The sequence below is a fragment of the Sphaeramia orbicularis genome, chromosome 7 (genome assembly GCF_902148855.1).
Source record: "Sphaeramia orbicularis chromosome 7, fSphaOr1.1, whole genome shotgun sequence".
Classification (NCBI taxonomy): Eukaryota; Metazoa; Chordata; class Actinopteri; order Kurtiformes; family Apogonidae; genus Sphaeramia; species Sphaeramia orbicularis.
Window position 1 is genome coordinate 1043083 of NC_043963.1, and position 23085 is coordinate 1066167.

Genomic DNA, 23085 nt, shown 5'->3' on the forward strand with positions numbered 1-23085 from the left:
CTTCAGATATGACCCGGCTTGGACTTCAGATATGACCCGGCTTGGACTTCAGATATGACCCGGCTTGGACTTCAGATATGACCCAGCTTAGGTCCAGAAACCAGCAGCAAATTCAACTCAACGACAGAGTGCAAGTCCTGTCGACTTTCATCCAACACTGGCAGATGAATTCCAGTTGTTTCTTTGGGATTTTAGTTCAATCAGTGACTTTAACAACAGGACAATGAGACTGATAATCACCAGGGTCAAAGGTCATCCTGTAATAATAGGGAACACAGCAACACTGTTCAATGCAATTTTGTTAAATATGATAAAAAAAGTCCATTTATTTTCATATTGTGGAGATGAATCCTGCAGTTGAAACTATATTTACTGTATGTTTGTTACCTGGTTATCGGCAGAATTGAGCCATAGACATGGTTGGGTTTGTGGACAATCCGAAACACTGTCAACTCTGTTTTAGAACCATATGAGTTTGAAATGTGTCCCTTTGTCAGTGTGGAGTTCTTCTATGGTCCTACTACCATTACATGCATCTGCACTAACATCAGCACTTTCACATCGGACAGACACGACAGGGGTGGCACCCAGTGGAGTCAGGATGTGGTTAGCTTAGCTTAGCATAAAGACTGGAATTGGAAGGAAAAATGGAGTAAGGTTATCAGCCAGAATGGATGGATGGATGGATAATGGTTGGATGATGGTTGGATGGACTATGGTTGGATGGATGATGGTTGAATAGATAATGCTTGGATGATATCCACGCAACCAGAAGAACATCAGATAAAAGATCAACAAAACCAGAACACGAGTAAAACAAGGCCTTAAATGTTCAGATATATAAACCAGTCTAACCGGAAGGCTACTGACCTCCAACCGGCCAATAAGACCAAGGCTACCGACCTCCAACCGGCCGATGAGGCCAAGGCCACCAACCTCCAACCGGCCGACGAGACCAAGGCTACCAACATCTGTTTGTTTAGTCTAGTTTGTGGGGTTCTCTTCGTTTAATCCAGTTTTTGGGGTTCTCTTCGTTTAGTCCAGTTTTTGGGGTTCTCTTCGTTTAGTCCAGTTTTGGGGTTCTCTTCATTTAGGACCAGTTTGGGGGTTCTGTTGGTTTAGTCCAGTTTGGAGGTTCTGTTGGTTTAGTCCAGTTTGGGGGCTCTGTTGGCTTAGTCCAGTTTGGGGGCTCTGTTGGTTTAGTCCAGTTTGGGGGTTCTGTTGGTTTAGTCCACTTTTGGGGGTATGCTGCTGCTTTAATTGTCCAGTATGAACCCAATACAAATAAACTCACCCCGACTGCTCCCTCAGACAATATTTGTCCAAATAAAAATAGAGAATGTGCAATTATCTACAACGATGGTGATAAAGTTCCTTTTTTTAGACCAACAAACACATTCTGGTTCCACAGCAAGGTTCTAATAGTTTTGGATTTTTCATTATAGTTTAGTTTTATGTAGTTTTGACTTTTTTTTCTCTAATTCAGTTCATTTTAATTTCTTTTTAGAGCAGGTTTGCTAGTTATTATTAGTTTTCATTATTTTCTAAATGCTTAGTTTTGGTATTAATTGTAGTTCAGTGGTCTCTTTTCTCTTCTTCTCTGTCGTCGTATTCAGTCCAGTACTTGTCCATTGTCCAAACCTAAACTGCCCAGGGACATTATTCAATACGTATCGATACACCGACACATGCATGCACAGTCCCAGTGCAGCCTTAAAGAAGCTGTGAGTGAATGAAAAGTTTGGAACAATATCATGATGCGTCGGTTATTGACTGTATCAACAGAATTCGATCTATTCAATAGAATATATTTTTTACTTTTATTTAAAAGTGGGCAAAGGGTAAAGTTTTTCTTCTCTGCAGACCCACGGTAATGTGTGCGGCAGATTCACAGATGTGTACACAACAGTATGAGCTCCGCCCATGAATACTATAATGTCTGTATCTGAAACTTACAAGACATGGACTGGACTGGAATGGACTGGAGTGGTATAGCACATCTTCTACATCAGGGGTGTCAAACTCATTTTAGTTCAGGGGCCACATGCAGCTTAATATGATCTAAAGTGGGCCGGACCAGTAAAACGGTATTAATAGAAGGATAAGAACTGATACATAATGTCAACTCCAAAGTTTTTTCTTTGTTTTTGAGTGAAAAAAGTCCAATTCCATAGTGAAAATGTTTACATCTACGAACTGTACTTGAACATAACATGAACAAATATGAACAACCTGAAAATTTTTAAGAAAAATAAGTGCAATTTTAACAATATTACGCCTTAGTTTATCAATTATTCATATGCGTCACAACTTAGAGATTACAGTGGATCTACAAATAAACAAGGTTTATTACTTTTTTTTTTTTTTTTTTTTTTTACATTTTTTGTAAAAGGCTAGTGTGTAAATGTCAACATTTTTGTGTAATTTAACTTTTTTTTTTTTTTTTACACTAAAACCAAGAAAAAAAGTTTGCGGTTTTCATTATTTACAGTTTATTATGACAGTATTTTACTGGTCTGACCCACATTAGATTGAATCGACCTAAAATGATTTAAACATCCTTGATTGTTAATTTCTTCAGTGTGATTTTTGTATTTCACTAATTCATCCCTCGGGCCAGATTGGACCCTTCATTGGGCCAGTTTTGGCCCCCAGGCCGCATGTTTGACACCTGTGTTCTACTCCTTCATGGTGCCCAAAGCGCTTCAAAAGGCCTCACACATACACCAGCTGTCTGCCAGGCCCGACTGGGACACATTTAGGGTTCAGTGTCTTACCCAAGGACACTTGGACATGCGGACGGCCAACTCTTGGGTCACTGGACGGCCAACCCTTGGGTCACTGGACGGCCAACGCTTCGGTCATTGGACGACCCGCTCTGCCACCTGAGCCACAGCCACCCCCATAGAAGGAGGTGACCACCAGTGGTTTGTGAACGTGTACTTTTACTAGATCAGCTGTACTGAATACTACAGTACATACCACAGATACTTCCTTAAACAGTCACAAACATATCCAGCAGTACATCCCATAATACCTTGTACAGGTGTCTCTTAAAGTGACAGAACCTTTTTCTGTCTGATCTACATTACAAATGGATTCAGTGAAGGAGGAAGAAGTTGCGTGTTAGAAACAGAGAAATGACTTTGGAAACAAAGTCCGAACTTTCTCACCTGACTGAATGTGAGGCACGTGTTCTGACACGGAACTAAAGACACTCTGTGAAAAAGTCATGGTCTTATTTGATAAATAAATAATCAAGCTCATTGAATTCCACTGCATATTTTTTACAGAATGAATGTGTTGAATCAGAATGGGTTTAATCGCTCTGTATCGTGATTTGGGTGTGAATCGTATCGCATCATGAGGTTCCACACATGGATCTGTAAAACCCTACCTCTACCCCTAACCCTACCCCTAACAGATCCCCAGGGCAGAAGATTGGTTTGGTGTACGTCCCTAAAATGAGTCCAGGGTGTTCCAACGCTAAAACATTAGTTCCACCTGATACATGTTCTAACCTGAAAAAAAAAACAACACTCAGGAGTGATCCCATGACCCCCCTGGCAAGCCCCCCCCCCCCAGTTTGAGAACAGCTGGATTAGACTGAACTAATATGAGTCCAAGTTCAAGTACAAGCCTGAACTGGAATCTGCAACACACAACCACAGCTCAGCAACACTGGAAACCAACAGGAAACAGGTCAAAGGTCAACCCTGTGAGCCCCTCCCACCCAGCTGAGGAATCCTCTGAACCACTGAACCCAAACCCATCCTCTATAGACTCATTTATGGAGGAAAGGTGTTGGTTCTGTCCTCATGTACTGAGGGTTTCATCTGAGGGCAGATTGGACCTGCTGACATATGAGGAGGAAGAGGAAGAAGACAAAGAAGATGAAGAAGACGAAGACGAAGAAGAAGAAGAAGAAGAAAAAGAAGAGCAGATCTGTCACTGAGGATTCAGCCCAAAGTCAGTTTGATCCAGTTCTGGTTCTGAATGTGATAGAACTGGAGGTAAAGTTGGACCCAGATAATGGTTCCTATCAGTCCATGAAGTAACGCCAGTAGAAACTGTTGGAAACATGTTCTCTGTTCTGACTCCTCCTCCTCTCATCCACTTTATGTTGGCTTCATTTCTCCTTCCTGTTCAAACGGCAGCAGCTGTGAGTCTGTGTGTCTCTCCATGAAGGTAATGTTGGACCTGTTTGACTCTCACCTCCTTCACTGTGGGTTCTTTACTTCAGTAGAAACAGTAGAAACTGGATGAGTTTTAATCCATGTGTTGGAGTCCGTCTGAAGTGACTGTGATCAGACCAAGCCTCAGAGTAGGAGCTGATATGCAGCTCAGTGGTTGAACTCAGTGTTACTGAGGCTCAGGGTTTTTCTCACTGCTCCATAAAACTCCTCTGGACTATTTCCATTCGACTGGACCGTGTGTTGAACTGGGAACTTTACCATTAATAAAAGTACAGAGAAAATTGGCAGCCATTAGATTCAAAATGGGGGAAGTGAAACTCTGCTACTTTGTGAGAATGCCTTGATTTAATGCTGCGCCACAGAAACAGATGCTGAAAAAGAGGAAGTGTTGGCGTTTCTGTAGCTGATCCACTTCTGAGCCTCAGGTGGTTGTGGACCAGACGAACCACCGTAAGGGTTTGGACTCACTGTCCCACATCCATCAGAAGTAAGTCAGTAAAGTTGGTTTATATGGAACTTTTCACAGAAGGAATTGACAAAGTGCTTTAGAGTCAAATCAGAAGTGTGATCCGCAGACACACAGCTGCGTCCACAGGCAGAAAAACTAAACATGGTCCCAAAACCCACAGCTCATTCAAAGCCTGTGGAAACAATAAGCTCTACAGCTGCATTTGTTTCTACAACACAAATCAGTTCAAATCCTCAAACCAGGGCTGACCATCAAAGCAATGGGACATCGTGACACACCACTTTTAATTTGCATTAATTGGCCTGTTTTCTGTTCACATTCTAAGCTTTCCACATGTATGTTCACGCTGTGTCAAATACCACACACTGAGGGTTAGGGTTATATGAACTGCAGATGTTGGTGTAAATTGACACGCTGTCAAATGGCGTTGAATAACACGCAAAATGACAAAAATGCGTATGTCCAAATATCATAAGAACTGGTGTGACATGCAACAGGATTTCATGAGATCAGTGTGGATCACAGAGCTGGACTACAGTAGGTCTGGAAACAGATGGAAATGAAACGTGTACGACACCAGATTAAAATATGAACTGAGTCCATTTCAGTGGGACATGCAATAGACGGATCCAGATCGGCTTTAAATGAACCGCACAGACTCAACAGTTTGACCATCATGTGACCAAAACAGCCCAAACTGTGGTATTTGACAGACACACTGTCCTGGTTTTGGGTTCCTTTGAACAGCTGAGTTATTTCACAGATATGACGACTCCTGTTAGAGGATCAAACACACTGACCTTTGACCTCTGATGTCACCCTCAGGCGTCAAATCTAAACCAATCAGCTGTTGCGTCCAAATAAACCACATGTTCAGGTTTGAGTCTAGACCCTGAAACCGACAGAACATGAGTGTCATTAAAGGTTCTAGGCAGGTTTCCAGTGAAGAACATGAGCAGTGAACAGTTCAGAATCACAACCTGATGTTTATGTTTTAGAGGTGACTGAACGTCTCCTCAGGTCATGTGACCTCTGGTCTGGACTGGTTTAGTCCTTCAGGTTTGAATGGAAATCTGAGAAACCATCATCCCATGGTGCTGGTCAGACTGTAAACCAGTAGACTAAACCAGTTCCCCTTCAGATCAGCTGTGCCTGTTCTTCCCTTCAGGTCCCATCATCAGCTCCAGGAGGCCATCTAGTGGTCTGACAGTAGAACTACAGCACAACCAACACACACACACACACACACACACACACACACACACACACACACACACACACACAGGGATCAGCCATTACACTTCAGCTCACACTCACCACAAACACCTTCATGAACTCACATCTACATTAAACACACACCATATGAGATGTGGGACGCAGGTCTTGGTCCAAAACCCAGAGTCTGGTTTATCTCTGACCCGCTGGTCCACATCAGACTCTTCTCCATCATAGAACCACGTCTCAAACTCTGTTGTTTTCAGTGTTTGTCGTGTGACTGATGTGGAATGGATCAGTGTGAGGACAGAGGTGAGGGAGCCCCTCCCCCAAAGACCACTGACAGGACCCCCCCAGGACCTGGACCGGACAGACCCCCTAAAGCTCAGAGGTGAGACCACCATCTGGATCTGTCCTCCACTGTTCTCCATGTCAGAGCTCAGCACTAAAACCACTGACATCACTGTTTACAGACCTGGACCAGGACCAGGACCTGGACCCAGCTGTGTGTCCATGAAAAGTACTGATTCTAAGGGCTGGCCAATTGACTTCCAACAGGATGGTTCATCAGAGTCATCGTAGGTGGTCCTCATTCAGACCTTTAGACCCCAGTGCGACACTAAACCACTTGTATGTAAATGTTGATCCGACCACAGACTCTATGGATGAACGGATCCTTCAGGACTCAGCAGGAAACTGGGTTTGGGTTCCCTCATGTGACATAGAGTTGTGTGTGTTCCTCTTCAGTTTTCAGTGCCATGTTTCCATACAGTAGTAGGTCTGTCCATCAGCTGGGTGCAAATCTGATGGTTGTCTGTGGACACACAGGTCCAAATAGTCTGTCATTAGATTCACCTGGTTGGACTCAAGAACATCTGACCAACAAATACAGGAACTACATTATTGATTTAGACTCAATCATTATTCATCACCTGATAAACGTAGAATGAACTCAATGATCCTGATCTAACGGATCTTTGATCTGTGAGTTTTCTGATCAGATTCAGACTTAACTGATCTTCAGTGTATTGATCATTTTCTTATTGTCTCTGTTTTCCTGATAATCAGGATCCATCAGAGACCACAGTCCTCTGGACCTGATCCTGGACCCAGTGGTGTGTCCTTCAGGAGTGACCAGTCCATATTTTTACCACCAGTCTTTTCCACAGAGACGTAAGTTTGATGTAAATATTCGATGTTTCAACTGTTTATTAAATCTATATTAATATTGACTTTAGTTTGAAGGTTTAGAACGGGTTCATTTTCAGATTCTTCACATCATTTATTGTCTAAAGGTTTCATGAGGATAAAATAAATAGACGTTAGAACTGCTAACCAAACTGACGTTCCCTCTGGACACAGAGGCGTCTCCATGGTTACTGTCCATTCTGCATTCTGATTGGCTGACAGGTGTCCCTTTGTTTAGTCTTAAAGTGACTGTTTAGTAAATGTTCTTCAGTGTCTGAAATGACATTTCTGTGACTAAACTCAGTTCAGTCCTGCTGCCATGATGTGTCTGATGGGGATCCTGATCAACTGAACTCAACTAAACCTGTTGATCAACTCAAACAGTGAGTGTGAAGCTCTAAACTCACTCACATGTTGATTCTCAGTGGGATCAGCAGGACCAGGACACCTTTCCCACTACAGGGGATCATGTGACTCATGTTGACGTCCAGGTGTGTCCACCTGTCGGTGTCAGTATGGACAGACATAATGTGAGCTCATTGTTGAGGTTTGGTCCACAGAGTGGAGCAGCAGAGCTCAGAGGTTCCCACTGGTCTACAGGATCAGACTCAGCTGGACTCCATATTTAAGGTGTGTACATATCCAACATCTACTGGTCCATCTGTTCTGTCCAATCATGTCCTGCTGCTGGTTTCAGACCAGTGGACGTCACTGTGTCCAACATGGACCTGAGCTTTGGTCCATGGCTGGACTTTGGCTCTTTCATCATGTTGTGTGTTCCAGCTGCTGGAGGAGAACATCTGCACTTTTGTCAAGAATGAACTGAAGAAGTTCCACCAGGTTCTGAGTACGGACTACCCAGAATGCTTAGAGAGTCTGAGTGATGAGGATGAAGAGCAGAGGAGGAGCTCAGAGGCTTTTCTGAAGATCACGCTGAACTTCCTGAGGAGGCTGAAGCAGGAGGAGCTGGCTGAGCGTCTGCACCGCAGTAAGACCATTCTGGACAGATTAGGGATGTCACCATACAAAGAATTCAGTAGTCGATACTGATAAAAACTAAAATTATAATATTCTCAATACCAAATCAATACCACAATTAAAAAAACAAAAAAAAACAAAAAAAAAACAACAGAATCATCAGAACCCATAAACTTAAACAGACCTCCTTTCAGTATTTCCATCTAAATGAATCTTGCTGTTTCCTCTAACTCTCTAATCTGTTCCACTGTCAGTCACAGTTTACTGCTTTGAATGCACATACCTGATTGGCTGAGTGGGATCATGTGGGATGGTTCTACATCCATGTCATTGGTCTGTGTGTTTCCTCATCTACTCCACCTTCAGCTGCTCTGGTTCAAATAGAAACACTCCACCACCGGCTGGAGGTTCGGGTCCGTATGGGACGGCTTCTGGGTCCAGACCAGGACCACAGTCCCCCTGTTAGTGACTGCTGGTCTAGTTTCAACATTTGGTCTGGGCGGTGGTCCGAACAGGCCTGGCTGTAAAAACTGTGTGGGACCATCGGACCAGTACCTATGTGTAGCCCTGATGAGATCACATGTCAGATGTTTAATGTTGAAGAACAGAACTCACCTTGGATTCTTTAAACAGATCTGGGGGTCTGTCTACAAGGGACTCTGATAGGTTCATGGTACCCCCCCCCCCCCAATTTCAATTCTACGGTGTTGTCGTTTACACGGTGGTTTATGCATGTCCAGAACCACGCTGTGGTCGTCTACCTGAAATACTTCCACACATGACTGTTGGTCCTGTTTTATCCATTAGAAGAGGCAGAGCTTCAGCTGCAGCTGTGTCCATTAGAGGAGGCGGAGCTTTAGCTGCAGCTGTGTCCATTAAAGGAGGCGGAGCTGCAGCTGCAGCTGTGTCCATTCTTTCAGTAGTTCCTGAACCTGTTCCATGTGTCCTGTCGGAGTGGACTGACCACATCAGTTGTGGAACAGTAGTACCCTACCGATGGTACCAAGTCTTATGCAGGTTTCGGTTTTTCCGTTTATTAAAAAAATGAGTATTGATGGGGTTTTTTTCATCATAGTATTGAATGGTATCGTTAGTATCGGTTCACATGACATCCCTAGTTCAGATTAAACACATGAAAATACTTGGATTTACTGTGAGACTGATGGTTTTATCTGGGTCTGCATTCAGGAAGTCAGTCTGGAGTTCTTCAGCAGAAACTGAAACGTAACCTGCAGCAGAAGTTTGAGTGTGTGTTTGAGGGCATCGCTAAAGGAGGAAACCCCAAAACCCTCCTGAACCAGATCTACACAGAGCTCTACATCACAGAGGGAGGGGCTACAGAGATCAACCAGGACCATGAGGTCAGACAGATTGAAACAGCATCCAGGAACCCACACAGACCACCAACAACCATCACATGTGAAGACATCTTTAAAACACCACCTGACAGAGATCAGCCAATCAGAACAGTGCTGACAAAGGGCGTGGCCGGCATCGGGAAAACAGTGTCCACACAGAAGTTCAGTCTGGACTGGGCTGAAGACAAAGCCAACCAGGACATCCACTTCATATTTCCATTCACCTTCAGAGAGCTGAATGTGCTGAAACAGAAGAAGTTCAGCTTGGTGGAACTGGTTCATCACTTCTTCACTGAAACCAAAGAAGCAGGAATCTGGATCTTTGAAGACCTCCAGGTGGTGTTCATCTTAGACGGTCTGGATGAGTGTCGACCTCCTCTGGACTTCAACAACACTCAGATCCTGACTGATGTAACAGAGTCCACCTCAGTGGATGTGCTGCTGATGAACCTCATCAGGGGGAACCTGCTTCCCTCTGCTCGCCTCTGGATAACCACACGACCTGCAGCAGCCAATCAGATCCCTGCTCAGTGGGTCGACATGGTGACAGAGGTCAGAGGGTTTAAGGACCCACAAAAGGAGGAGTACTTCAGGAAGAGGTTCACAGATGAAGAACAGACCAACACAATCATCTCCCACATCCAGAGGTCACAAAGCGTCCACATCATGTGTCACATCCCAGTCTTCTGCTGGATCACTGCTACAGTTCTGGAGGACGTGTTGAAGACCACAGACAGAAGACAACTGCCCAAGACCCTGACTGAGATGTACATCCACTTCCTGGTGGTTCAGGCCAAACTGAAAAACGTCAAGTATGATGGAAGATCTGAGACAGATCCACACTGGAGTCCAGAGACCAGGAAGATGATTGAGTCTCTGGGAAAACTGGCCTTTGAGCAGCTGAAGAAGGGAAACCTGATCTTCTATGAATCCGACCTGACAGAGTGTGGCATCGATATCAGCTCAGCCTCAGTGTACTCAGGAGTGTTCACAGAGGTCTTCAAAGAAGAGAGAGGACTGTACCAGGACAAGAGGTTCTGCTTCATCCATCTGAGTGTCCAGGAGTTTCTGGCTGCTCTTCATGTCCATCAGACCTTCACCAACACTGGAGTCAATCTGCTGTCAGAACAAACATCTGTTTGGTCTAAACTACTGTTGGACCCCTCTGTCCAGTTGTACCAGACCGCTGTGGACCGGGCCTTACAGAGTCCAAATGGACAGCTGGACCTGTTCCTCCACTTCCTCCTGGGTCTATCACTGCAGACCAATCAGAGTCTCCTACAAAGTCTGGTGAAATCAACAGGAAGCAGCTCAAAGACCAACCAGAAAACTGTAGAGTACATCAAGGAGAAGATCAGTGAGAATGTGTCTGCAGAGAGAAGCATCAACCTGTTCCACTGTCTGAATGAACTGGAGGACGGATCTCTGGTGGATCAGATCCAGCAGTCCCTGATATCAGGACGTCTGTCTACAGAACAACTGTCTCCTGCTCAGTGGTCAGCTCTGGCCTTCATCTTACTGTCATCAGAAAAAGACCTGGATGTGTTTGACCTGAAGGAATACTGTGGTTCAGAGGAGGTTCTTCTGAGGCTGCTGCCAGTGGTCAAAGCCTCCAACAAAGCTCTGTGAGAACAAACAGTTGGATCAAACTTCTCAAATATGGATCTATCATTTCAACCAGATCAATAACTTTATACTCATCCCTTTTGTTTTGTCCAGACTCAGTGGCTGTAACCTGTCAGACAGAAGCTGTGAAGCTCTGTCCTCAGTTCTCAGATCCCAGTCCTGTAGTCTGATACATCTGGATCTAAGCAACAATGACCTGAAGGATTCAGGAGTGAAGATCCTGTCAGATGGACTGAAGAGTCCAGGATGCAGACTGGACACTCTCAGGTCAGGGTTCAACAAAGAACACAACACATCATTTCAATGTTTGTCTGCAGTTGTTGGATGGATAGAACTTGTCAGTGGTTGTTTGTGTTGAACTCCAGACCAGTTCTACTGATCTTCAAGTGTGTTCAGAGTCTAGAACTCATAGACTTCACACACTGAAGTCCTGTTGGTGAAGTCCCATGCATTCACAGACTCTGTTCAATGACTCCAACTCCACTCATCTCCATCCTCAGTTGATGGATGTGATGTTTTGTGTTGCAGATTGTCAGGATGTCTAATCACAGAGAAAGGATGTTCTTCTCTGGTCTCAGCCCTAAAGTCCAATCCGTCCCATCTCAGACTGCTAGACCTGAGCTACAACCATCCAGGTGCCTCAGGACAGGAGCTGTGTGCTCTAGTGGAGGATCCACACTGGAGACTGGACACTGTCAGGTATGGACTGAGCTGATGCATCCACAGATAATGGCAGATAGAACAGGTAGAGCTGACAGGAACCATCTGTCAGAGCTGGGATCCATCCTGTATGAAGGTCCAGCCCATGTTCAAAGACAAACACGCTCAGTCACTGATTCAGAAGGGACCGTTTAGTGGATGTTGTAATGGCTAAATTACTTATATCCAAATATATTTGCATGCATTCCATTATCATATAGGCTTTTAACCCTATTCCAGATATCTTCACATGCATTCTACATATTACATAAGAGTTAGAGATCGACCGATACGGGTTTTTCAGGGCCGATACTGATACCAATTATTAGTAATTAGAGGAGGCCAATAACCGATATTTGGAGCTGATATTCATTTGCAGTAAAAGTGTAAAAATCGGCGTGAAAATTTTTGAATAATGCAAACACTGAACTTCGTTTAAATGCCTAAAACATGCTTATTTAATCAAACAAATAGAAAATAATAGCTCCAGAAGTGCATGGATTTCCTAGACTCAGAAGCATCTCTTATAAAGTTGAATAAAAGCTTAAATAAATTGCTCCCTTAAATTTTTCCACAGTAAATAAAGTAAAATTTAAATATAACTATAATGACTTATCTTTGTTTTAAGTTCAAACACAAAAATACAGGGAGACTCTTGTAAACTCTTGGGCCACATGCTGACATCTGCTCAACTCATGATGCTTCATTTATGACAGCATTTGGGACGCCTTAAGTTGATTTCATTATTAAATTTTATATTTTACCGTGTGATAGCAGGGACCCTGTCATTCAAACTATGTTGCTACATTATTAATGATTAATCTGACAAAAGCTACATAAAAAGTCTAATAGTGTCTGTGAGTGCAGTTAAACTCCTGACAGAACACAAACAGCCTTTAGGGCTTTAATGAGCCCACACAGGATTTAAAATATTCCACCATGTTCAGATAAATCACTTCTGAATTTTACTCTCTCTCTCATCTTCACTTTAATTTTCAGATCATAGGACTAGAAAGCTCACAGCAACATTGGTAGTTGTGAGTTGTAGCGTTCTTCATGTGACTTTAACGTAAACACACACTATTACAGTACATACCAACACAGTCTCACCCCAAATAGTCAGAAATCAACGCATGCGGTCTGAGCCCCACAGCGGCACTATTTGACGCAGGGGGTACTCCTTCCGCGTCGGAAGGGTACACACCGCAGAGAGGCGAAGTTTACTCGTGTGAGAAGCTCCGGAGAGAAAACACGTGTCAAAGGTAAAGGCAGAAAACTCTTCTGAAACTGTACTAAACATCCCTGTGCTCTACATCTCACAACTGCTACCAATTTTTTTTTTTTTTTTTTTAAGATGGCGCCGGTGAAGCGGCAGCCTGTTATGAGCAGCTCTGTCTTTCTGTCTTGTTGGTGTGCTTTTTAGGTGTGTTTTTTAGATGTGCTTTTGCTTTTTTTTGCTTAGCTTAGTGTGTATTATAAGTTTCACAGTTCAAGGCACGGAATGAATATTGTCCCTCTCGGTGTGTCTTATACAGAGAAGACTTCTCCATTTCACGGACTTACTCTAGGCGGGAGTTACTGAATCTTGTTCCTTTCTCCAAACTTGTTGGGACAAGACATGCTATTCCGGCAGAACTGTTGAGGGTAAGACGCCGGGGAATACGGGCTGGGGCAAAAAGGAATAGGAGGCAGAGGGTGAGAGCATGGAAGGAGGCTTTTAAACCTGCGCTCCCCTCTGTTGTCATGGGAAATGTCCGCTCCTTGGGCAATAAGATGGAGGAGCTGGAGACTCTGGTCAGGAGCCAGAGGGTCTACCAGGACAGCAGCCTTATGTGTTTCACACAAACCTGGCTCAGTGACTGCATTCCTGACCACAACACCAGCATTAGTGGATTCCTTACAATCTGAGCGGACCAGGACACCAAAGCAAGCGGCAAGAAAAGAGGAGGGGGAGTCGCCCTGCTTATTAACAACAGATGGTGTAACCCGGGACATGCCACCATCAAGGAGCGGATATGTAACAGAGACATTGAACTCCTCACAGTGAGTATGAGACCCTATTATCTGCCGAGAGAGTTCACAGTGGTCATCGCCATTGTTTACATTCCGCCGTCGGCACATGCTGAAACTGCGTGTGACGTCATACACGCAGTTATCGCGGGACTCCAAGCCGAATAACCGGATGCATTCATTCTGCTGTCTGGAGACTTCAATCATGTCTCCCTTTCCAGCACACTCCCCACCTTCAAGCAGTTTGTGGCCTGTCCTACCAGAGGAGATAAAACTCTGGATCTGTTGTTTGCTAATGTGAAGGGTGCATACAGATCCACTGTGCTGCCTCCTCTGGGTGGCTCAGACCACAACCTGGTCCAACTCTCCTCCACCTACACCCCCATTGTTAACAGTTTTGGTGGTGACAGGGATTCTTTTAAGTGCTGGTCCCAGAAAGCAGAAGAATCTCTGCAGAGCTGCTTGGAACTCACAGACTGGGATGTTTTCTGTGAGTCACATGGGGAGGACATTGATGGGCTCACAGATTGCATCTCTGACTACATCAAGTTCTGTGTTGAGACCAATGTTCCCAGCAAAGAGATCCGGTGCTTCCCAAACAATAAACCCTGGATTACCAGAGACCTGAAGCACCTTCTAAATCAGAAGAAAAAGGCTTTCAGGGAGGGTGACAGGGATAAAACAAAGGCCCTACAAAAACAACTCAAGGTGAAGATTGTGGAGGGGAAACCAGCCTACAGGGACAGACTGGAACACCAGCTGCAGCAGGACGGTGTGAGACAGGTCTGGTCTGGCATGAGGAAGATCACCAGCATGAAGCAGAAGGGTGGGCCATTGATGGATATCGACCAGGACCTGGCTGACAACCTGAATCTATTTTTTAACAGATTTGATGGTGCCAACTCATCCTGTCCGCTGCCTAGGGTGCAACTCCCCCCCTCCACAAGCTCATTCTCCACCACACCCATAACTTTCCAGACATTTCAGGTGAAGAGACAATTGGACAAACTCAAAAGTGGAAAGGCGGCCGGACCTGATGGTATCAGCCCCAGACTGCTGAGGATCTGTTCCAGTCAGCTCTGTGGAATACTCACTCATCTTTTCAACCTCAGTCTGCAGTTACAGAGGATCCCCACCCTGTGGAAGACATCTTGTCTTGTCCCTGTCCCCAAAAAGAGACATCCAGTGGACTTTAATGACTACAGGCCTGTAGCCCTCACTTCACACATAATGAAGACACTTGAAAGGCTGGTCCTCTCCTGTCTAAGTCCCAGTGTGAGGGTGCACATGGATCCTCTACAGTTTGCATACCAGCCTAACATTGGTGTGGATGATGCTCTCATTCACATGTTACAGAGGGCCCAGGCACACCTGGACACCTCGGATGCAGCTGTGAGGATCATGTTTTTTGACTTTTCAAGTGCCTTCAACACGATCCAGCCGGGGCTGCTTGGTGTGAAGCTGAGAGAGATGCAGGTGGAGTCATGGATGGTCTCCTGGATCATGGACTACCTGACCTGCAGACCACAGTATGTGAGACTGCAGAACTGTGTCTCAGGAAAGGTCCTGTGCAACACTGGAGCACCACAAGGAACTGTTCTGTCCCCCTTCCTCTTCACTCTGTTCACATCAGACTTCCAATACAACTCAGACAGCTGCTTTCTTCAGAAATTTTCTGACGACTCAGCAGTTTATGTTTATGTTTACGCATTTGGCAGACGCTTTTTTCCAAAGCGACTTACAGGGGAAAACCAATTAAATCACTCAATCAATCAAAATTTTATTTATATAGCGCCAGATCACAAAAAAAAAGTTATCTCTTGACATTTTATATATAGAGTTGGTCAAAACCAGACTCTAAGTCAATTTACAGAAACCCAACAGAATCCTCCAGGAGCAAACACTTGTGACTGGTGACAGTGGCGCGGAAAAACTTCCCTTTAACAGGCAGAAACCTGGAGCAGACCCAGACTCCTGGAGGATGGCCGTCTGCCTTGACCAGTTGGGGTTAAAGAGAGAGGGTAGAGAAGGGGAAAAAGAGAGAGCGATAGCGATAGAGACTGGGGAGAGGGGGAGAAGGGGGGAGTAGGGGGAGACACATGGAGGCGGTTGAGGATAAGTGAGTGGTGATGATGAGGGCAGGGAAGAGGCCGGACCACCGCAGCAGGTCCAGAGATAATCCTGGAAGAATCTGTGGTTATCCTGGGAAAAACCTTATTAGAATATTTAAAATGGGATGTTTGAAAGTGCTAGGATAGTAGGTGCTCTCGGAAGAGCTGGGTCTTCAGGAGCTTCTTGAAGATAGGCAGGGATGACTCTGTTCTTGTAGCACTTGGTAGAGCGTTCCACCAACGTGGAACGACCCATGAAAAGAGCCTGGATTGTCTTGTACAAGGTCTGGGGACCACCAGACTACGTTCCGCAGACGAGCGGAGTGGTCGTGGGGCGACATAAGCTTTTATTAGTGCACCTAAGTAGGTAGGAGCAGACCCACTGAGAATTTTGTAGGCTAGGATTAAAGATTTGAATTTGATGCGGGCAGCTATGGGTAGCCAGTGTAACTCAATGAGTAAGGGGGTGACATGTGCCCTTTTAGGCTGATTGAAGACCAGACGCGCTGCTGCATTCTGGACCATCTGTAGTGGTTTGACAACACAAGCTGGGAGGCCCGTTAGAAGAGCATTGCTGTAGTCAAGACGGGAGATAACCATAGTCTGCACCAGGAGCTGGGTGGCCTGTTCGGTTAGGTATGGCCTGATCTTTCTTAGGTTGAACAGAGTGAAACGGCATGATCGGGTGACAGAGGCAACGTGATCCGTGAAGGTCAACTGATTATCAATCATGACTCCCAAGTTACGTACTACACTGGTAGGAGCCAGAGGTATGGAGTCAATAGTGATGGAGATGTCCTGCTGTATGGTTGGATTAGCTGGGAAGACCAGCAGTTCAGTTTTGGACAGGTTCAGCTGAAGGTGATGGGCTTTCATCCATGCAGATATGTCAGAGAGACAATCTGAGATCCGCACTGAGACTGTGGAGTCATCAGGTGGGAATGACAGATAGAGCTGGGTATCATCAGCATAGCAATGATATGAGAAGCCGTGTGAGTGGATGATCTGACCGAGTGAGGTGGTGTATATGGCAAAAAGGAGGGGGCCCAACACAGAGCCTTGGGGAACCCCCGTGGTGAGGCGGTGAACTGCTGATGTGTGCCCTAGCCAGGACACACTGAAGGACTGACCAGTAAGGTAAGATTGAAACCAGGAGTGGGCGTGGCCTGTGATGCCCATGTTCCAGAGTATGGATAACAAGATATCATGATTGACAGTGTCAAATGCTGCTGATAAGTCCAGTAGAATGAGTACTGAAGACTTGGCTGCTGCTCTTAGCCTCTTTCAAGGCTTCTGTCACAGACAACAGAGCCGTTTCAGTGGAGTGGCCGATTTTGAAGCCAGATTGGTTGATGTCAAGGAGGTTATTTTGGGAGAGGAATTCTGTGACCTGTTTGAAAACCGCCCTTTCAATGGTCTTAGAAAGGTATGGGAAGAGTGAGACTGGTCGATAATTCTCCACTTGAGTGGGGGTGAGGGAAGGTTTTTTGAGTAGTGGTGTTACCTGCGCTTGTTTAAATACTGTAGGAAATGTTCCTGATGTCAGTGAAGCATTAATCACATGTGTGATTGGTGCTGTGATAGTAGGGGCAACAGACTGTAAGAGGTTGGATGGAATAGGGTCCAACAGGCATGTTGTAGGACGGCTAGAGGAAAGGAGTTTAGACACCTCGTTCTCTGTGAGGGGAGTAAATGAGGGGAATGACGCAGTTGGGTTTTTGTCAGTTGAGTTAGTAGTACCCATAGTCAGGGGAGAGGAAGCAGTGTGTGATGATGATGATGTTGAAGAAGGAGGCGTGCAGTCTATGGGTGGAGCAGTGAACTGACTGCTGATAGTAGACACTTTACTTGTGAAAAATGAAGCAAAATTGTCTGCTGTCAGATTAGTAGTGGGCGGTGGAGGCGGAGGGTTGAGTAGTGTTTTAAAGGTTGAGAATAGTTTCTTGGTGTCGGTGGCAGAATGAATTTTGTTATTATAGCAAGCCTTCTTCGCAGCAGTGACACTGGATGAGAAGGATACCAATAGTGACTGGAATGTGATCAGGTCAGAAGAGCTTTTTGTTTTGTGCCATTTTCTCTCTGCGGCTCTGAGGTTGGTACGCAGCGACCGGAGGTTATCATTGAGCCATGGGTGGGACTGGGAGGATGGAGCGGGTCTAGTAGATAGAGGGCACAGATTATCCAGACAGGAGTTAAGTGTAGAGCACAGAGACTCAGTGGCATCATTAACCTCTAAGGAGGAAAAAGTGCTGGGGGGAGGGAGAGCGGAGGCTACGACAGTGGAGAAGTGGGTGGGGGACAAATTGCGGAGGCTGCGGCGGAAAGAGACCATGGGGGAGGGAGCAGATGTCGGTTGTATCAGAGGAGAGGAGGAGGGGGAGTACAGGGGCCTGGTTAAGGACTTTGTGGACTGGCGTGACCTCAACCACCTCCAACTGAACATTTCCAAGACCAAGGAATGGTTTTGGACTTTAGGAGGAAGAGGTCCAGACTGGTGCCAGTCACCATTCATGACACAAGAGGTTGAAGCTGTCTCCATTTACAGGTACCTTGGAGTCCAACTGGACAACAAGTTGGACTGGTCCTGTCATATGGAGACTCTGCACAAGAAGGGGCAAAGTAGACTTTATTTCCTACGGAGATTAAAGTCTTTCAAGATCTCCAAGCCTCTTCTGTGCAGCTTCTACCAGACTGTGGTGGCTGGTGCCCTTTTTTTGGTGTGGTGTGTTGGGGAGAGGGAGCTCGCATTTCTGACAGAAACAGACTGAACAAACTCATTAAGAAAGCGAGCTCCATCATTGGGACTGGACTGGAAACAGTTCAGCAAGTGGCTGGGGTGAGAATGCTCAGGAAACTGGACTCTATTTTGAAGAACGCATCTCACCCACTGCACCATCTTGAGGTGTTCAGAGAGAGCACCTTCCGCCACAGACTGATCCCCCCTCGGTCCAAGACTGAACGCAGTAGGAGGTCCTTCCTGCCTGCTGCTATTAGACTTTTTAATATCGCTGTGCGATAAATTATTGTATGCTGTGCATACTTAGGTGTGTTAGGTGTTTAGGTTATTGTATTATATACATTACTTGTATTGTACATATATCTATCTATCTATCTATCTATCTATCTATCTATCTATCTATATATATATATATATATATATATATATATATATATATATATATAGAGAGAGAGAGAGAGAGAGAGAGAGAGAGAGATATAGATATATATATATATCTTTTATTCTGTTTATTATTTATTTGTTCCATTGATGGCTGTTTGTGGGATCAATAAAGTATCTATCTATCTATCTATCTATCTATCTATCTATCTATCTATCTATCTATCTATCTATCTATCTAATGTTTCAGAAGAACGTCGGAGCAGAGTAAACATCAGCGGCAGCTCTGCTAACTCAGATTACCTCCTGACATGTGTGTGAATTAGACTGCTGATAATATGGAGATGGAAACAGTCTGTGATAGAAAAGCATGTGTGTGAGTAAGAGAGAGCGCCTAAAAAACTCAGTTCACTTATTTTAGGGAAGCACACTAAGGTGGAGTCTGATGAGCTTTAACCAGAACATTAGTTCATCAACCTGGCTCTAAACGCTCTATGTATTAGTAATGGAGAAAATGTATGTAGAACACAGTCTCATCCCAAGTCAGTCCCAGTCTGTGTGTGAGGACAGCTTCAGCCTCAACCAATCAGAGGGCGCAGAGTGGATAGTGCAGGAGAGAGAGAGAGAGAGAGAGAGAGAGAGAGAGAGAGAGAGAGAGAGAGAGAGAGGGGCGCGGCTGCATCTGAGCTGAAATAACCCAGTTTTAAATTGATTTCTTAATATCGGCCCGTCGGATTAAAAAAAGGCCGATACCGATATATGTCAAATGTCCAAATATTGCTGCCGATAATCGGCCCGGCCGATAATCAGTCAATCTCTAATAAGAGTCTGTTACTTTCTCTGTATTTCATTGCGTTTTATGGAGCAGCTTGACCTTTTCTGTGTTGTGTCCAGAGAAGAAGGCCAAACCAACACCTGGGTAGAATAAAGATGATTTCTCACAGGGGTCTTATCTCCAAGTTCCAGGACAGCCTGGCACTAACCAAAACACTTTCAACACAACATAATTTTCCCTTTCTTTATCGTATGGGAGACAGAAACTGCTTTGTATACTTGTGTTCTCTCTCAGACAGCTTCAGCTTCTGTCTGATCTGTACCTCTTTTTTGGAGCTCCAATAAACCTTATACTTTGAAGACACTGAACGCTTGAACTGACCCTTCTTTACTGAAGACAAATTAGTAGAGTATTATTTTTTCCATAACAATGTGAACAGAAAAGCTTCAGTGGATCAGAGGGATGGAATGTCCATGTTTCCAGCTGCTCTGACCCTCCTCCTCCTTTCAGGTTGGATCCAGCTGGAGTCCAAATGTTGACACCAGGTCCATGGAAGTTTAAGTGTGATTTCATTAGATTGATTCAAACCAAACTGGGACCTGGTTCCACATTCTAAACATCTAAAGTGTTCATGAAGACAGTCAGTTTAGTGGAAGGATGAGCTGATAGCTGATTGGTCAGGACTAGTACCACATGGACCCACATACCCTGAGCAGTGAGTCCTCAGGTCCAGTCCCAGACTATTTAGTGCATATCAGAGCTCTAGTGTCTTTCTGCACATTTACAGTCTGTACTGTCACTGTCCGACAAGCAATTAAATGGACAAACTAGGGCTGTCCCGATCCAATCGAAAGATCGGGATCAGCAGCCGATCTGGCATTTTTAGAAGATTGGATTTAATCACGAGATTGGGCTGATCCGGGTGTCTGCTCATACTTGGACCCAAAGCAGACGTCTGCTGACCACGTCCGCACAAAGCTCAATTTTTACAACTCCGCGTACGCATACTCTGTGTCACACAATGTAGAATGATGCAAATGTAGGAAATTGGTACACTCGACTATGAAACCGCAAACATCTACAGAGTCCACGTCGGTCACAGTACAAGCACAGTGCGCCGACTCTGTGGGATCATTTAGAGATTTAGTAAAGCATCTGTAAGTTTCACTTTCAGTTTGTATGGTTGTGTGATATGCGTGGACTCATTGTGAAGTACATACGGCAGAGAACGCACCCCCGTCTAATCCTTGGACGGACCTGTCCATAGACATGCTATAGAAGGAGTGGTGAACGTATGGCCCACAGGCAAAAAGCTCTAATTTGTCCACAGTACAAATTTGGAAAATGTAAAAATGATCCTAAAGTTTTTCAGTCAAAGGTGTCAGTTGTTTTAGTTCAGGTTCCACATTCAGACCAACTGGGATCTACAGTAAAATAATACAATAATAACCTATAAATGACTCCAAATTTAAATCAAAATTTCATTGTAAAAAGCATCAGTATCGGATCGGTACCAGATTGGTATCGGCAAAACTAATAATAAAAAAAATCGGATCGCAGCAAAAAAATCCAGATCGGGACATCACTAGTCCAAACAATAATCCAGAGGCCATTCTACTTCTGAACATGGATGGATTTCATTCTGAACGTCTGTCTGAACCACTGCATCAACACAAAAACCATTAAACCCACAAAAACAACAACAATTCAAACAAATGCAAAATACCACAACTCCTAAATCAAACCAATCAAAGTCCTTGATCCGGTCTGTGGTTTGGTCCTTGATCCGGTCCGTGGTTCAGTCTGTGGTTTGGTCCAGTCTCTTCTATTTGGATTCATCAACTCAATCCAACATTTGTCCCATCTGTGTTTTTAGTCCATTTCCACATTTCAGTCCTGTGGTGGATCCATTAAACCAGTTGGTTCCAGTGGGCCGTCCTCCACTGGTCCATTTGTGTTGTTGGTTTTTTCCTGCTGTCAACATGATTGTAAACACACACATTTGATGGGAGCCCTGAAGCTGTTGGGACATGTGAGCCCAGTCCAAACCATGACACAAACATTCAACCTTCATGTTGAACACTGGCTCCATCCTCTAATTGTCTTCAATGCAGATTCCTGCTCATAAACCTCCCAATGGTTTTGGCTGTCAGCTCCATCCAGCCTCTCTCTGGACTGTTTGGATGATGCTCTGATCAAATCCATGCACACATTTGGACACTTCCACTCACTTGTTCTTTTCAACACTTCCTTAAATGGTTCACATATCTCAATTGATCCAAACCTGGGGCTCAAATCCATCATTGTCCCATTCTTTGTGTTTCTGTAAATAACTGAAAATATGTTCAATACCATTTGATTTTCTGTTGACAAAGAAGCAAAATCCAGTCCTTTAGAAATGTTGAATCTGCTGTTTCTGATCAGGAAAATCAAATCTAGTCTGTTTTTACTGAACGTCTGTTGGTGAAAATGTGCTCAGAAACAACAGATCCATCTATAAAACCATGGAGTGATCTGTTTTGATCAGTATTGATCAGAGTCAGACTCACACATGATCCATTCATCAATAACCGTTGAATTGAACCCAGTCATGTGATCAGACTGTCAGCCAATCAGCTGATCACTGATCAATAACTGCAGCTGGATTGTGTTTTCTTCTGTCCATCAGATTTCTGCGAACTCACCCTGGATCCAAACACAGCGTACAAATGCCTCAAACTGTCTGAAAACAACAAGAAGGTGGAACTAGTGGAAGAGGTTCAGTCATATCCTGATCATCAGGACAGATTTGAGTCCTGTCCTCAGCTGATGTGTTCAACTGGTCTGACTGGTCGCTGTTACTGGGAGGTCCAGTGGAGTGGATGGGTTAATATATCAGTGACTTACAGAGGAATCAGAAGGAAAGGAGACAGTGATGACTGTTGGTTGGATTCAATGATCGGTCCTGGAGTCTGGTCTGTGATGAAGGTGGATCCGGATCTGGCAATAAAAACAAACACACAGACCTCCCTCTGTCCTCCTCCTCCTCTGGTACAGTATCAGTGTATGTGGACTGTCCTGCTGGATCTGTGTCCTTCTACAGAGTCTCCTCTGACAAAACTGATCCACATCCACACCTTCAAAACCACATTCACTGAACCACTGTTTGCTGGATTTAGACTCTATGGTTATGGATCTTCGTGTGTTTATGTGATTGTGTAGTTCTGTTGTGTAGTTTGTGTTCATGTTCATTGTGTCCTGTACATCCAAACTGACCAAACTACTCATTTATGTCATTATTCAATTATTTGAATGTAATTAAAGCCACATCTTCACCATTTATAATATATCTGTGACAGGATC

The 23085-nt window shown here is 44.5% G+C and overlaps 1 protein-coding gene across 3 annotated transcripts; it reads left to right on the forward strand.

Moving 5' to 3' along the window:
* Nucleotides 1-4144: 4144 nt before the first annotated feature.
* On the forward strand, nt 4145-8653 carry LOC115422264 (uncharacterized). Of its 3 annotated transcripts, none has more exons than XM_030138511.1 (6): nt 4145-4188; nt 6147-6271; nt 6354-6458; nt 6949-7053; nt 7629-7698; nt 7852-8653. In XM_030138511.1, the coding sequence occupies exons 2-6, from the start codon at nt 6171-6173 to the stop codon at nt 8116-8118; spliced, it is 648 nt and encodes a 215-aa protein (XP_029994371.1). In that variant the 5' UTR covers nt 4145-4188; nt 6147-6170; the 3' UTR covers nt 8119-8653. The 3 variants fall into 3 exon arrangements, with proteins under 3 accessions (XP_029994371.1, XP_029994372.1, XP_029994374.1); XM_030138512.1 differs by having other exon boundaries at nt 4150-4683; XM_030138514.1 differs by lacking the exons at nt 4145-4188; nt 6354-6458 and having other exon boundaries at nt 5139-6271.
* The last annotated feature ends 14432 nt before the right edge of the window (nt 8654-23085 follow it).

Bases quoted from the DNA above. Each gene is read 5' to 3' on its own strand.
- LOC115422264 (XM_030138511.1), top strand. From the start codon at position 6,171: ATGGATCAGTGTGAGGACAGAGGTGAGGGAGCCCCTCCCCCAAAGACC. The intron at 6,272-6,353 runs GTGAGACCACCA...CACTGTTTACAG, and splicing joins AGACCCCCTAAAGCTCAGAG to ACCTGGACCAGGACCAGGAC. The intron at 6,459-6,948 runs GTAGGTGGTCCT...CCTGATAATCAG, and splicing joins GATGGTTCATCAGAGTCATC to GATCCATCAGAGACCACAGT.